General features: G+C 45.4%; 1 protein-coding gene across 5 annotated transcripts in view; it reads left to right on the forward strand.

The window, feature by feature from the left end:
* Positions 1–17,425, forward strand: part of DOCK7 (dedicator of cytokinesis 7) — a 329,839-nt gene that overhangs the window by 172,899 nt on the left and 139,515 nt on the right. For all 5 annotated transcript variants that reach the window (XM_082265167.1, XM_082265168.1, XM_082265169.1 and 2 more), the window contains exons 20-22: positions 11,971–12,202; positions 12,420–12,584; positions 15,133–15,302. In XM_082265167.1, coding sequence (XP_082121293.1) covers positions 11,971–12,202; positions 12,420–12,584; positions 15,133–15,302 — 567 coding nt within the window. The remainder of the gene's footprint in view (positions 1–11,970; positions 12,203–12,419; positions 12,585–15,132; positions 15,303–17,425) is intronic.

Raw genomic sequence — 17,425 nt, forward strand, 5'->3', positions numbered from 1 at the left:
AAAATTGGCATATTCCCTATATATATGTGTAGATGTTAAAACTTTACATAAATATATATATATGTATATATTAACAAAGCATTGGAAAGGTTGTACAGTGGCTACACTTTAAACATGAGGATCAGCTTGAACAAACACGGTATTGTTTATTTAAAGATCTGAACATGCTTGCTGGTCCTTTGCTCTAGTTTGTCACCATGATGACCCTATTATGTAATGTACATATATTCTTGGCAGCAGGGCCTAAATTTAGGGTGCTTCTACATTAACCGATGCCAAACAACCTTCAGTTAACGTTTTCTGATATGTGCACAGTGTTGGATGCCTGCCTACTTTTAATCAAGTTAACTTGATGTCATCTAATACTTGATCCTTTTAATGTAATCAATAATACCTAATAAAGTAACTTGTTTGTTCTTATCCAGCTTTTTTGTCCCATGCAGCACAGTTACATATAAAACTGTAGTATTGTGTGGTCTAGGAAAAGCCCAGTAGGATGGGATGGGCCCCCCGTCTGGTGTGCAAACACTGCTTTGCCAAACATTTGGCTTTAACGTTCCCCTACCCTTGCATCACTTTATACAAGGCTATTGTCAAAGTAATCTATTGAGTGGGGCATGTTTCATGGAACATAGAGGCACCAACAGGGGAGCACTGGGCCAGGGGGCAGGGGGCAATTGCCCCCCTGGGCTGCTTTCATGTCCGGTGCTTCTGCCACAGACATGCCTAAAGGATCCCTGGTAAAGAGAAGTAAAAAGTCTCTGCCACTGACCTACTGAGTGCGGGATGAAGACAAGGACCGAGCGCAGGCCTCCCACCCAGCTTGGATGGTGCAAACTGTGTCTGCTCAGAGGCCAGTTCCATGCCCCATATGAAACTCTCCTCTCCTGGCCTGCCCGAACCAAGCTGTCCCAGCGCCCCCCAACCGCCCCCTGCTGGCCAGGTTGGGAACCCGTATTCATCCGGTGAGTAGTGAGTACCCTGGAGCAGGGCTTCAACCTGGAATGGGGGTCAGGAGGAGGCCAGGGAAGAGGGAGAATGGGAGGGGGGCTGAGTCGCTGCACCATGGGCCTCTGGTTTGTACTTGCCCCCTTGGTTGAAAGTTGCCAGTCTGCCCCCGGGCACCAACCTGGCACATAGTCGAACACTTAAAAGGTTTTCACCTGGACTTATATCCCCCTTTGGAATATTTCCCTATCTGCTGTTTCAGTGACAACTATGACATTTTGTATAGAGAAAAGATGGTAGAACCAAGCCATAGGGGATTGGTCCAGATAAGAATTTCTATTTTTGACAATGAAATGGTCTAATAAAAGTTGACATACAGTCCATTTTTGGGGGTCATGCGCAAATACGCCTTCATCTTGGCTTAGGCGTAGTGTGCAAGAGCAATCTGGACTGTTGGTTAATTTGGAATTTTAGATTTTTCTAAATACTAGTTTGAAGTTCGCTCTGTAAAGTTGTCTGGCAGAGAACTCTGCTGAGTGAGATTCAAACTACTGTTTACAAGGAGCTAGAATCCAAGATAAACCAATCAAGATTGCTTGTGCACAATAACATTGAGCCCTAATAAAAGGAGATTTGGTTATGACCCCCAAAGAGCGTTGGTTGCCCCTATGCCCCTATAGGTAGTCCCTATGGCTTGGAGCACCCATTCCTTCTCTTCACACTCTAAATTCTCCCGGAAATCCCATTGAAGCTCCACCAAGCAATAGAGAGCTGCCATACCATAACCCTGAGCCCTGATGAAGGGGAATTCTTATATGACTCCCAAAACACTTTGGATGTCAATAACTATGGTTTGGCACTCCCTTCTTTTCTCTCCATAGAAGTTAACTCTCCTAGGAACTCCATTAGGGATCCATGGAGCAAAAGAAAAAGAAGCCACACCATAACAATCATTTAATTTTTGAGTCCATCTCTCCACCACCTCAATTCCAGGAATAATTAATAGTTTTGAATCCCCCATTACTTTGATGACCGTGGTCATTATAACAGGTTGAAATGACAGTAATAAATACTTGGAAGTACTATAAAAAGAAAGAGCTTTAAGTGTTTCTCCAATAATTAGATCAGAACTCAACAAACTGTAAAAATAAATTTTCTCTAGCGCTCATCGACAGACGTAGTCCTCGGTGATACACCACCTTCGGGTTATGTTACCTCCGCAGGAGCAGGACTAGACAGGAAATTAAAAAGCTCTGGCCACACCCTAGGGGCAGTCCCAGAGGGTATATCCTCTCTCTCTCTCTGCCTCAGCAAATCAGTTATTTTCTGTCTAGTTAGGAGTAAGGACCTAGATACCTTGCTGGGATCTTAGGTCCTGGCAAGAAATTTTTTTCTAAAAGGATTTTTGGACAGCTTTTTTTCTCCAGTGTTCCTGTGAGATCTTCAAGCAAGAAAGCTGAACTGGGCGACGGGCTGGATGTTGAGATCCGGTGGTCACCCCAGTTCAGCCTACGAGCGCGTGCAGGCCATAGCCCCGCGCTGAGTCGGCCGCGACAAAGTCCCATTAAAGGACTGAACCCGCGAGTTAAACGTCTCGCTGAAACGCCAAAGACCATGAGTCACGGCGTCTGTATCGGTCGACAGCCCTCCCGCCTCGGTGGAGAGGGGTACTGTCAGGAGTTGGTGCCCGCCTGGTTCCGGTATGGTGAGTAGTATGTTCCCCCTGTTTTCCCTGACGGGTTTTGTGGTGAACGCGGGCCCCTCTCTGTATGGTAAGAAAGAGTTTCTTTCTATCCTATAACATGTCACAAATCCTCCTACTTTGAGTGTGATTTTATGTGTGCAAAAGCCAGGAGGCTTGGATTGGGAGCTAACAATCTATTGTATACATGTTTTAAAAAATGTAATCTGTGGCATTCTGGGAATCTTATGGGTTAAGTATAAGCTACCTACCAGTCAGAAGCCATGGACATGTAGACTGCCTTCCAAGTCAGATCTCCAGCTAATAGCAGGCCTCCCGAACGGCCATGCGGTCCGCCAGGACCGGTACCGCCAAACACGCCATATCCCCATGCAGAGAGAGTGTTGTGTGCCTGCAGCACACCGCTAGTCAGCACAGGCCGCCGCCATTTTTTTTGCTGGATCGCACGAGCCGCCATTTTGGCGTAGCCTCGTGTCTCCAGCATGGGGGCGGCCATGTTTTAGGTGATTCTACACCTCGTGGAGCTTGGGGGAGGCGCCGGAAGGCGTACAGAGGGGCGGAGCCGCCTCCTTTCTTCCTGGGCAGCCAGCCAAAAGACTTCCTGTTTGTCTAAGACAGCGCTGTAAGCTGTTGCAGTTCAACTCTGAACATCAAGTGGTGAGCCTGGGGGTCTATCTCTCTCTCTCTCGATCGATAGGGATCCCTAGCAGGTAACACTAAGGGGTTTTTTGTGGCGCTGAGGGTCAAAAAAAAAAAAAAAAAAAGTTTTTTCTTTACTTTGAATTATATCATCCAGGAAGTAACTGGAGTTATTATGGACCCTGCCACACAGATTCCCCCACCTGTTTCCCTCGAGGGGGCCTCGGGACCCGCCGGTGTACAGAGTATAGAGTCATTTACAGCAATTTTGGAGTCTATGGTGGCTCGGGTGGAGGCGGCCTGTCAGGGACGGGGGTCAAGGAAGCGACCCCCGCCTACCCCTATACTATCTGACACCTCTGACTCTGATTCAGAGATGGTCACTGCAGTTGCAGGTTCCTCTGCAAGGGCTGCTATCCCAGGTAAAGCCCCCTCAGACAGTGAGGAGGACGCTTCTTCTCCTGCTATAATTCAGGAAGAAGCATTGGTGGACGCACTAGTTGTGGCAGTGCAAGAAACCTTAAAACTTGAGGCTTTACCGGCAGAGGCAACTGAAACAGAGAGGCCTTTTGGGACTAATAAGCCCATCAAGACGGCGAAGGCTTTTCCTGTACCTAAATGTTTTGGAAATCAGATTAAAGGAGAATGGGAACATTCTAAACGTACCTTTACTATTTCCAAGCGTATTGCTAGACGCTATCCGTTTGAGGAATCCATCATTAAGAAATGGACGGTACCACCAGTCGTGGATCCGCCTATTTCCAGGCTGAATAAAGCCACGGTTATTCCAGTGGAGGACACTTCGTCCTTTAAGGATCCGGTGGATCGAAAGATAGAAGCGGAGTCCCGCACTATCTTTTCTCTGATAGGGTCAGCATTTAGACCAGTAATTGTTATTGGTCTAGTTTCCCAGACACTTACAGAATGGGCGAAGATGGTACGCCAAGATCTTAGGGGAAAAGATATTCCCCAGGAGACATCTGATTTGATAGAACAGATCATACAAGGGCTACGGTTTATCTGTGACGCAGCCTTGGACACTACTCCCTTGTTAGGGCATGCATCTAAGTTAGCAGTGATCCTCAGACGTGTGCTGTGGTTAAAATGCTGGTCAGCTGACCTAGGTTCCAAAAAGACTTTGACCAATCTCCCTTTCCAGGGGAATCGTCTATTTGGAGCCAACCTAGATGAAATCATTAAGGATGCCACCGGGGGCAAGAGTACTTTTTTGCCACAGGCTGCAAAAGCTAAGGAACCTCGCAACAAGCGAGGACCTTTCTTTACCGCCCATAAAGGACGCCCGGCTGGTACTTCCGGGAAAGGCAAGACTCCTCCAGGAGGGTTCAAGAAGGGCTGGTCGGACAAGCAGAGGACCAACCCAGCCAAACCCGAAGTAAAGGAGTACACAGCCTGAAGGTGCGCCCCCACCCAATTTCAGGGTGGGGGGACGTTTTTACCGGTATTCAGGACATTAGATCGAGCATCAACCACTACTACCGGTGCGATTCTTCCCTTCCAACATTTTAGTACAGGTAGCGGTAGTTACCGTTCCCTGTATAGATCTTTTCCTTTACCTTTTCCTAAGATTAGTTCCGATACCTCACAGGAATCGGATCTGATTGACCAGATAGGCCAAGTAGCCTCTAGTCGGGTGACTTCGGTCCCTGAGGTTCAACCAGAAAAGATCACCTTGCCTGATAACTATCAGGTATCTGATAAATGTGTGGGAACAGAAAACGACCAGACTTTCTCGGATGGTCGGGGCCAGATACCTCTAGGGACGCCTGGTTCAGATCCAATCAGCGCCAGTGGTCCTAGAAATTCTAGGCTGGCCTCTTCAAGCCGGCCTGGCCGACTTGGACAGGTTAGTCGCAGACGTTCCGTGGGAACTTCGTCTCAGGGAGTGTCTGTAGTCTCAAGGACCTATTTACCTTCGTGCTTTACAGTCGCTGGTTTTAATGGCCTGGCCATTGAGACCCAAGTACTGAAGGACAGAGGTTTGTCTACTTCTGTCATTCCTACCCTTATTAAAGCAAGGAAAGCGACTTCCAGCAAAGTCTATTATCACACATGGAAGACTTATATTGCGTGGTGCGAATCTTTAGGATTTCCTCCACGTACCTATTCGGTGTCTCGAATATTGGCCTTTTTGCAACAAGGGGTTGAGCAGAAGCTAGCCTTGAGCACCATCAAGGGTCAAGTTTCAGCATTAGCAATCTTCTTTCAGAAACCTTTAGCTACCAAATCCTTGGTGCGGAATTTCATCCAGGGGGTGCGGCACCTGGCTCCTCCAGTCCGCGCGCCCTTACCGCCCTGGGATCTTAATTTGGTTTTGTCGGTTCTACAGAAACCTCCCTTTGAAAACATCAGGGAGATTCCCTTGCTTACTTTATCCCAGAAGGTGGTCTTCTTGGTGGCTATTACTTCTGCTCGCAGGGTGTCAGAACTGGCTGCATTATCATGCCAGTCCCCATACCTAGTGATTCATAGGGATAAGGTAGTACTTCATCCTAAGCCATCTTTTCTTCCTAAGGTGGTTTCAGATTTTCATCTGAATGAAGATATTGTACTACCTTCCTTGTGTCCTCAGCCCAAGCATCATCGGGAACATGCGTTGCATTCCTTGGATGTGGTTCGGGCAATCAGGGTATACCTGAAAGCTACGGAATCATTCCGTAAGACGGATTCACTTTTTGTGATCACGGATGGCCCCAGAAAGGGTTTGCCTGCATCTGCCGCGACCATTGCCAAATGGATTAGACAAACGGTGGTACAGGCTTATTCTATTAAGGGTCAGAGTCCTCCGTTCCCTGTTAGGGCGCACTCCACTCGAGCGCTCAGTACTTCCTGGGCCTTTCGCCATCAGGCGTCAGTGGTCCAGGTATGTAAGGCGGCCACTTGGTCGTCGGTACATACCTTTACTAAATTCTATAAAATTGATGTGACGGCATCGGCGGATGCCTCATTTGGCCGCAAGGTTTTGCAGGCCGCAATTTGAGGAGACCGGTGGTCTACCTCGAGGGTTTTTTTCTGTTTGAAAAATTTGTTTTTGTTGAGTCTCATCATTAAGGATGAGCATTGTAAACTTCTAGTTGGCACCGGTTGGGCCTTCTAGATTGGGATTTGATTTCCATTTTCCCACCCCTCAGTTGTGATACTGCTCTGGGACGTCCCGAAGGTGGTGTATCACCGAGGACTACGTCTGTCGATGAGCGCTAGAGAAAAATGGATTTTTGTAAAATCTTACCGTAAAATCCTTTTCTCTTAGCTCATCGACAGACGTAGTCCCCGCCCCTCTAATTTGGAGTTGGGTTGGGTTAAATTCTCTAAGCACTGCTTTTTCACATAACTGATTTGCTGAGGCAGAGAGAGAGAGAGGATATACCCTCTGGGACTGCCCCTAGGGTGTGGCCAGAGCTTTTTAATTTCCTGTCTAGTCCTGCTCCTGCGGAGGTAACATAACCCGAAGGTGGTGTATCACCGAGGACTACGTCTGTCGATGAGCTAAGAGAAAAGGATTTTACGGTAAGATTTTACAAAAATCCATTTTTATTAGACAACTAACCCCTAGAAAATTATCAAAGAAATTGATCATTTTCTAAGTGTTAGTTGGCTTATACAATTTATATTTTCAGTATGTTAAATTGGTTTGGGCATTTATGGCTTCTTGAGTTTTGATCTCATTTTTGGAGAAACGCACAATGCTCTTTACTTTTTATAATACTTTTTTTTTGCTTTGGAGCAAGAGTTTGTTTACAGTGGGGAAAATAATTATTTCATCCCATGCAGATTTTGTAGGTTTGCCCACTTACAAAGAATTGAAGGGTCTATAATTTTTTTTTATCAAAGGTGTAGTTTAAATGATGGAGACAGAATATCAACAAAACAATCCAGAAAAAAACACATGATACAAATGATATAAATTGAATTTCAGTTGAGTGAGTAAAATAAGTATTTGATCCCCAAGTAAAACATGACTTTGTACTTGGTGGAGAAACCCTTGTTGGCAAGCACAGAGGTAATACATTTCTTGTAGTTGGTTATCAGGTTGGCACAAATCACAGGAGGGATTTTGGTCGACTCTTTTTGACAGATCTTCTCTAAATCCTTAAGGTTTCTTGGCTGTGGTTTAGAAACTCGAAGTTTCAGCTTTTTTTTTTTGTTTTTTATTAAAATGCTTGTTCTTCAAACACATTTTGTCTTCATTAAAGCAGAATGGTAGGCAAATTTAAAATACCACTAACACATTCATGTACTCAATAAAAAAATATACTTTAGTTCAGATGTGCGTCTGTAAATGCATAGGAAGTAAATGAATGCTTGAAAAGAAAATCCCAAATTTTGGGTTGTTCGCAGAAAAGTGATACATTGGAAATCGTCCAATGGGGACACTAGTTCTGGTGATCTAGGGGCTCCCCAAGGGATTCCCTTAATGTGCAGGGATTTCCTCTCACTTCCTGTTTGGCTATGGGACAGGAAGTGAAGGGAAATCTCCTGAATAGGACGCAGATTGCAAAAAAAAAAAAAAATCTGCCTGGGGTTATAACACTCCCTTGCAAAAATGGGAAAAAAATGTGTTTGCCTATAGTTCTACTTAAAGCGGAGTTCCACCCAAAAGTGGAATTTCCGCTCTTTTGCTCCCCCCCCCCCCTCCGGTGCCACATTTGGCACCTTTCAGGCGGGGTGGGGGAACGGGTACCTGTTTTTGACAGTAAGGGAGCCCGGCAGTGAAGCCGCAAGGCTTCACTGCCGGGCTCCCTTACTGGCAATGGCGGCGGCAGCACCAGACAGCCGATGGAAACATCGCTGGACTCCAGGACAGGTAAGTGTCCTAATATTAAAAGTCAGCAGCTACAGTATGTGTACAGTGTGTGTTCAGTATGTGTAGCTGCTGACTTTTAATTTTTGGAGGGGGGTTGAGGGGGAGCCGGAAATCCGCTTTAACACTTCTCTGTTAGTATCAGTTTAAGCATACCTTGTGTTCCTTGTATGTTCAGCACTGGTGCAATATTATAGATGTTTTAAGCAAGGAGAAATTTCCTGTGTTAGCAAAGAGACCCCACCTCCCCAAAAAATCTTATAAACCCTTCCCTGCAAAAAAAAACTATATGTATATAATAAATATACGGTGGGTACGGAACGTATTCAGACCCCCTTAAATTTTTCACTCTTTGTTATATTGCAGCCATTTGCTAAAATCATTTAAGTTCATTCTTCTTCCTCATGAATGTACACATAGCACCCCATACTGACAGAAAAACACAGAATTGTTGACATTGTTGCAGATTTATTAAAAAAGAAAAACTGAAATATCACATGGTCCTAAGTATTCAGAACCTTTGCTGTGACACTCATATATTTAACTCGGGTGCTTTCCATTTCTTCTGATCATCCTTGAGATGGTTCTACACCTTCATTTGAGTCCAGCTGTGTTTGATTATACTGATTGGACTTGATTAGGAAAGCCACACACCTGTCTAAATAAGACCTTCCAGATCACAATGCATGTCAGAGCAAATGAGAATCATGAGGTCAAAGGAACTGCCTGAAGAGCTCAGAGACAGAATTGTGGCAAGGCACAGATGTGGCCAAGGTTACAAAAAGATTTCTGCTGCACTTAAGGTTCCTAAGAGCACAGTGGCCTCCATAATCCTCAAATGGAAGACGTTTGGGACGACCAGAACCCTTCCTAGAGCTGGCCGTCCGGCCAAACTGAGCTATGGGGGGAGAAGAGCCTTGGTGAGAGAGGTAAAGAAGAACCCAAAGATCACTGTGGCTGAGCTCCAGAGATGCAGTCAGGAGATGGGAGAAAGTTGTAGAAAGTCAACCATCACTGCAGCCCTCCACCAGTCGGGGCTTTATGGCAGAGTGGCCCGACGGAAGCCTCTCCTCAGTGTAAGACACATGAAAGCCCGCATGGAGTTTGCTAAAGAAACACCTGAAGGACTCCAAGATGGTGAGAAATAAGATTCTCTGGTCTGATGAGACCAAAATAGAACTTTTTGGCCTTAATTCTAAGCGGTATGTGTGGAGAAAACCAGGCACTGCTCATCACCTGTCCAATACAGTCCCAACAGTGAAGCATGGTGGTGGCAGCATCATGCTGTGGGGGTGTTTTTCAGCTGCAGGGACAGGACGACTGGTTGCAATCGAGGGAAAGATGAATGCGGCCAAGTACAGGGATATCCTGGACAAAAACCTTCTCCAGAGTGCTCTGGACCTCAGACTGCGCCGAAGGTTTACCTTCCAACAAGACAATGACCCTAAGCACACAGCTAAAATAACGAAGGAGTGGCTTTACAACAACTCCGTGACTGTTCTTGAATGGCCCAGCCAGAGCCCTGACTTAAACCCAATTGAGCATCTCTGGAGAGACCTAAAAATGGCTGTCCACCAACGTTTACCATCCAACCTGACAGAACTGGAGAGGATCTGCAAGGAGGAATGGCAGAGGATCCCCAAATCCAGGTGTGAAAGACTTGTTGCATCTTTCCCAAAAAGACTCCTGGCTGTATTAGATCAAAAGGGGGCTTCTACTAAATACTGAGCAAAGGGTCTGAATACTTAGGACCATGTGATATTTCAGTTTTTCTTTTTTAATAAATCTGCAACAATGTCAACAATTCTGTGTTTTTCTGTCAGTATGGGGTGCTATGCGTACATTCATGAGGAAGAAGAATGAACCTAAATGATTTTAGCAAATGGCTGCAATATAACAAAGAGTGAAAAATTTAAGGGGGTCTGAATACTTTCCGTACCCATTGTATATATATCTAAAGATATTCCTATGCATCACAATCTCTCATGTTTGACACTTCAAGGAGTATGTTGGATGCCCATGTTACATATACATAGTTTGTGAGGTTGAAAAAAGACATCAGTCCATCCAGTTCAACCTATGATGTGTGTGTGTGTTTGCTGTTAACCGTACATTGAATACCCCTGTATGTTGTGGTCTTAAAGGTGCCCATCTAATAGTTTTTTGAAACTATCGATGTTCCCTCCTGATACGACTGCTTGTGGAAGAGAATTCCACATCGCCACTGCTCTGACAGTGAAGAACCCCTTACGTATTTTAAGGTTAAACCGTTTTTCCTCTAGTTTTAGTGAGTGGCCACGTGTCTTATTGTATTCCCTTTCTCTGAATAGTTTGTTCCTTATGCTAGGGTCACCAGTACAGTATTTGTACATTGATATCATATCCCCCCTCAATCGTCTCTTCTCCAGAGAGAATAGGTTCAGTGCTTGTAGTCTTTCCTCATAGCGGATGTCCTCCATTCCCCTAATTATTTTTGTTGCCCTTCCCTGGACTCTCTCCAGTTCCAGCACATCCTTCCTGAGGACCGGTGCCCAGAACTGGACAGCATACTCCAGATGTGGCCGGACCAGAGTCTTGTAGAGTGGGAGAATAATCTCTTTATTTCTGGAGTGAATCCCCTTTTTTATACATCCCAGTATTCTGTTGGCTTTGCTTGTGGCGGCTTGGCATTGCATGCCACTGCCAAGCCTGTTGTCTACCAGTACCCCCAAGTCCTTTTCCATCCTAGACTCACCCAGAGGTTCCCCCCCTAGCTTGAGTAGCTTGTGTTCGTGTTTCTGACTCCCAAATGCATTACTTTACATTTTTCAACATTAAACCTCATCTGCCATGTAGTTGCCCACCCCATTATTTTGTCCAAGTCCGCTTGTAAGGTTTCCACATCCTGCATAGAAGATATTGGCATGCTTAGTTTAGTATCATCCGCAAATACAGAGATTGTGCTGGATATCCCCTCCTCTAGATCATTTATGAATAAATGTCCCCTACATGTTGCTGTGGTTCCATCCATTGGCCCCTACACCACTGCTAGGCCCTGTGATGATGTAGGGAACAGAAGATGAAACCATATTGTGCTGCAGGGGACACCAGCATCTGACCTGAAGTGTCAAATTGTAAGTCTTCTAAAGCAGTGGTCCTCAACCCTGGCCCTCAGGGCCCACTGGGAGAAAAGACAAAAAGAAAAAAGAAAAGAGGGCGCACCGACCTAGTGCATCACCACTAAAACCATTTATTAAAATATTAAAAGATGTACAGAATACTCACAAGACTAGTGTGATAATACACACATCAACATTGCATATACAATCTCCAAGGTAGCCAAGGTCCCATATGTAGCAAATAGGCTTGCAGATGGTCGCATGGGGCTGCTGTGGCTGGGCTGACGCGTTTCAGGGGCGAACTCCCTTCTTCAGAGCCAGAGAAATTGCTGCAACAATTTGTCTTTTCTCCCAGTTGGTTCTGGATACCTTTGATCCTGAGGGGGCAGCAAGAACAGTAGCTTTTTTACCACTTGAGTTTGAAGTGCACCTCTCTCTACTCCGTCAGATTCTACTTGAGCGCAGGAGATTTGCTTTATTACTTGAATACATTTTTCCTCAGGGCCCACTAACAGGCCAGGTTTGCAAGATAACTGAAATACATCCCAGGTGATATCATTTGCTGCTCAGTGATTGCAGTATTCTAGTCTGCATCTCCCCAAGGTAATACTTAAAATCTGGCCTGTTAGTGGGCCCTGAGGACCGGAGTTGAGGACCACTGGTATAAAGGAGGCTGCACTGCTTCAACAAAGTGAAGAGTCTTCAGAGGAATGAAAAATCAGATTTGTAAACATTAACATTTTCACATAAATCTTTGTTTTTAGGATTCGTATCTAGACAAGTTCTTTGCACTGGTTCACGCCCTGGACGAGCACATGTTCCCGGTAAGAATTGGCGACATGAGAATTATGGAGAACAACTTGGAAAGTGAACTAAAAAACAGCATCCTGGCCCTCAGCTCAGCACAGTTGGAGCCCGTCGTGCGGTTCCTCCACCTCCTGCTCGATAAATTGATCCTTTTGGTCGTAAGGCCTCCTGTTATCGCCGGGCAGCTCGGTAAGTTACAACTTAAGCAGCAAAACAAGAGTGGGTTGTGATACATTGACTAGATAAAGATTAATGACTGGGTAAGAAAAACGTGTCCAGTTTATGAGTGTATGTGTGCACGGGGGATTGAGACGTCCGCGTTTAATGGACAGTGACTCTCATGACACCCACTTTCCGCTGTCATTTTTTTGCTGCAGATAGAACTATAAAATATTTCTCTTGTTAGTTAACTTAGGACAAGCCTCATTTGAGTCAATGGCTTCCATCACAAATAGACTGCACAAGAATCTGGAGGGAAACCAGGACCAGCACGGTCGGAATAACCTCCTGGCATCTTATATTCACTACGTGTTCAGGCTTCCCAACACCGACCCCAATTCTCCATCTCCAGGTAATTCATGAAGGTTCAGTTATATGTTCTATATATTTCTGTTGTACACCAGATTACAAGTAGAATGTTTTTTTGTCTTAGGTTCTGTTTTTTAAATCCTAAATTTCCACCAACTTTCTAAGGTAGAAAAAATATATATATATTTTTTTTAAAGAGGAAGTAAACCCTCGGCACAAAAATGAGAAAAATAAAAACCTGAAAAGACAAAGGCATAATGAGCTAGTATGCATCGCATACTAGCTCATTATGAAGTACTTACCTTAGAACGAAGCCCCCGCAGTGCCGCCCGCTCAGCAACAGGACGGCCAACATGTTCGGCCGCCCTGCTTCCTGGTTCTCATCCTCCGGCCATCTGATTGGCCGGAGGCGCGATGACATCACTCCCACGTATGCGCGCAGGAGCCACCGTTCACGGCACAGGGCTCTGAGGGAACGGCACGGGTGGCCGTTCCTTCAGAGCGCATGCGCCAATGACGTAGTCGGCTGCATTAAAAGTAAATCTCTCCTAAACGGTGCAAGTTTAGGAGATATTTACAGCACCTATAGGTAAGCCTTAATATAGGCTTACCTATAGGTAAATGTCAACAAAGTGGGCTTACAACCACTTTAAAGGATTTTCAGTCATGACCTTCAAGCCTCCTCACTTATTACTTTACTATGGTCAAAGAGATGGATTCAGTCCTTGATATGACACATAGAGTCTATCTACTTAAATGAGAGGCTTTTTTTGGCCATACTTCTCTTCTGGATCACAGGAATACAATACAGAATCTGCATGCATCATACATACTAGGGGGAGTAGAACTGGGGGAATCCATAGCAGAGAAGGATCTGGGGGAATCCATAGCGGAGAAGGATCTGGGTGTTCTGGTAGATCATAAGCTTAATAATAGCATGCAATGCCAAGCTGTGGTTTCCAAAGCAAGCAAAGTCCTTTCTTGTATTAGGAGAGCTATTGGCTCCAAAGAGAGAGATATATTTTTTCCCCTGTACAAATCATTAGTTAGACCTCATCTAGAATATGCAGTTCAGTTTTGGGCACCAGTTCTCATAAAGGATATCGGGGGGCTGGAGAAAGTGAAGAGAAGGGCAACCAAATTGATAAGAGGCATGGAGAAGCTCAGCTATGAGGAAAGATTAGAGGAACTGAATTTATTCTCTCTAGAGGAGAGGAGAGGAGATTAAGGGGGGAATATGATCATCATGTATAAATACATAAGGGGTCCATATAGTGAACTTGGTGTTGAGTTTTTCACTTTAAGGTCAACACAGAGGACAAGGGAGCACACTTTACATCTAGAGGAAAAGAGATTTCATCTCCAAATACGGAAAGGTTTCATTACAGTAAGAGCTGTGAAAATGTGGAATAGACTCCCTCCAGAGGTGGTTTTGGCCAGCTCACTAGATTGCTTTAAAAAAGGCCTGGATTCTTTCCTAGGTGTACATAATATAAATGGGTAGTAATATTTATAGGTAAAGTTGATCCAGGGAATATCTGATTGCCTCTCGGGGGATCAGGAAGGAATTTTTTCCCCTGCTGTAACAAATTGGATCATGCTTTGCTGGGGTTTTTCGCCTTCCTCTGGATCAACTGCGGGTAAAGGATTGTGTATATGGGATTGTATGGTTGTGCTTTTTTTGTTTTTTTTATTGGTTGCGCTAGATGGACTTGTGTCTTTTTTTTTCTTTCTTCAAACTGACTATGTAATTATGAGTGTGCACCTACTTGTGCTCTCCTGTGACTCAGAATCAGCCAACAGTGGGCTAAAAGGAAAGCTAAGCATATTATCTAACTTTTTTCTTTTTTTTTTACATTTTCATGCAGGGTTTTAGGAAGGGGAGGGGGGCACCTTAAATAAGCAGGCCTTGTCCCCGAGCTCAGGGCTGGGACAAGGGGTGGGCAGGAGGGACAGTTGCCCTGGGCACTGTAGTATCGTGTGATGTGCAGGGGGGGGGGGGCACAAGGAGGCTAGGGGGGAGGGGATTTGTGTTGGAAGGGGACATTTTTTTTGGGGGGGAGTGCTAACAGTGGTGATTTAGAGGGATCTATGTTAGGACGGGGGGTAAAGCTTTGTGCTAGGAGGGGGGGATTTGTGCTGGGAAGGGAAATTTTAAGTTAGGGGGAGATGTGTATTAGGAGGTGACATTTTAAGGGTAGAGGATTTGTGCATGGAGGAGTGAATATTGAGCCTTAGGGGATATGGGGGGGGGGCAAGATTTTTGCTGAGAGGGGGGATTTGTGCAGGGGGGTGGTTTATGCTTAGGGGATAAGCTTTCAGATTAGTGCTCAGTGTTTTTGTGGGGGGATTTTCACTTAAACACAATGCGTAGTTTGGCATGTTGGCCCTGGGCTCTAGGTGACCTTGTCCCGGCATTGCCCAAGCTGAAAGGTCCGCTTTAACATACCAAAGTGGAGCAAATTGGAGAAGTCCATTGATGTGGCTTTATATGCTCTTAATTTTTCATTTCCATGGTATAACCATGCTCTGTTTTTTATGTAACCATCTACAGTTTACGCTTTGTCTGTTTCTAATGTTCCTACTTTCAGGACCCGGAGGTCTGGGGGCTTCCATGCACTACGCCACTATGGCACGGTCAGCAAACAGGCCAGCAAGCCTTAATTTAAATCGCTCAAGGAGCCTTAGCAACAGCAATCCTGACATATCGGGGACTCCTACATCGCCTGACGATGAAGTCCGAGCAATCATTGGCAGCAAGGTATGGGAAGATTCTATGGCTGGGACTTCATATGAAGTGTTTAGGTTTCACCACCAGGAATGTGAATGCTGATGTCGTGGGTGGAAGATTGGAAGGACTGAAATCCAATGAATGAAAGGGACGGGCCAAGGACAGTCAGGCTGGGATGGGGGAGGAACTAAATAGAGCTGGATATCCCCCCACCAAGAAATAAGGTGGGCTCTAGTTGATTTGTAGGTTCTAGTGCACATTGTGAGAAGCTCACTGTGTGCAGTGAAATCCAAGTAAGCAATTTCAGTCCTGGAGAGGAGCCTGTACAGCTGTGCAAGTCTAAATTAGGGATCGACCAAGTAACAGCAACACCGATATATCGGGGGGCGATAGGCACTTTCCCCGATATATCGGAATCGGCCCCTGAGGTTACTGATATTGGCGATATTTCGGGAAAGTGCTGTACCGGAGTGATGCCTGCAGCTAGAATCATCACCCCAGTGCCGGCGTCCATAGCCGACGGTCGGCTGTCTTGTAATGACAACCGATGGGGCTGAGAAGCCGCTCGGCTGTCATTACAAGGAGCTGGAAGGGACGTCACCCTCCCTCCCACTGCCTTCCGCTGCTTGCCCGGGTCTTCCGTCCCACCGGGAGAGCATGACATCGCTTCTGGTTACTCGGCGCCAGATTAAAAACAAAATAACATCATTCAAAACGCTTTAAATTAAAATGCTTTTAAGTGCAGAGGAGGGGTTTGGGGTCTTTTAGACACCCAGATCCCTCCACAAGAGTACCTGTCAAGTAAAAAAAAAAAATGTTTTAAAAGTACAAAAATATTGGCGCATATTGGCCGATACCGATATGCATTGGCCAAAATATCGGTATCCGCAACGAAAAACCGATATCGGTCGATCACTAGTTTAAACCCCTGTAAGGTTCTGTTTGCCATCAATGTCCCTGCTTGTTGGCAGTTCTGCACACGTTTTGGTTGGAGGTCCACTTTAGTTTTTACACAGGGTTGTGATTTTCTTTGAACAAAGTACCCACAGTTTCAGTGGATATATTATTTTAACATAACTGTTCAGGTATTACTCGATCAGGAAATAAGACATCCTGTATGCAAGGCAATACACTATAGGATTAAAAGTTTCCGGAGACCTGACCATCAAACCTATATGATCCTGACGGAGATCCCATTCCAAAATATTAATATGGAGTTCTTCCCCTTTTGCAGCTATACCAGCCCCCGCTCCTCTGGGAAGCCTTTCCACAAGATAAAGAAGTGTGTCTGGGGGGAGGTTGTGCCTATTCAGCATTAGTGAGGTCAGGTACTGATATTGGATGAGAAGACCTGGCTCACAGTCCGTGTTCCAAATCATTCCAAAGGTGATCAGTAGGGTTGAGGTCAGGGCTCAGTGCAGGACACTCAACACCAAACTCATCATACCATGTCTTTATTCAGTAGGCTCAGTGTGCACAGAAACACAGAAAAGAGGACAAGTTTAGGCTCTCACAATTCTATAATATGATTTGTATGTTGCATTATTGCAAAACTTCAGCCTTCCCTTTAGTCTTGCACAGTTGTACAGGCTCTGCTTCTTTATTGAAACTGCTTGGTCTGATCTCATTGCACACTGTGAGCTTCTCACAATGTGCTTTATATTCTGCAGCAAGTCTGATGGAGCCTCCCTCATTTCCTGGCTGGAGGACGTCCGGCACCATCTAGCCTAGTGGTCTCCAAACTGCAGCCTATGGGCCAGATGTGGCCATTTTCTTGTCTTTGCTTATCCAGCTCTTGGGGCGCTTTGCTTCCAACGGTAATGAGGCACTAATCCTTCCACTGACACCAACGATGGGGCACTATTCCTCCCACTGACACCAATGATGAGGCACTATTCCTCCCACTGACACCAATGATGGGGCACTATTCCTCCCACTGACACCAATGATGGGGCACTATTCCTCCCACTGACACCAACAGTGAGGCATTATTCCTTCCACTGACACCAACAATGGGGCACTATTCCTCCCACTGACACCAATGATGGGGCATTGTTCCTTCTACTGACACCAATGATGGGGCTTTATTCCTTACACTAACATTGATAGGACACTATTCCTTCCACTGATGGCACTGATGGGGCAATATTCGT

Source organism: Pelophylax lessonae, assembly GCF_965119305.1.
Source record: "Pelophylax lessonae genome assembly, chromosome: 8".
Taxonomy (NCBI): domain Eukaryota; kingdom Metazoa; phylum Chordata; class Amphibia; order Anura; family Ranidae; genus Pelophylax; species Pelophylax lessonae.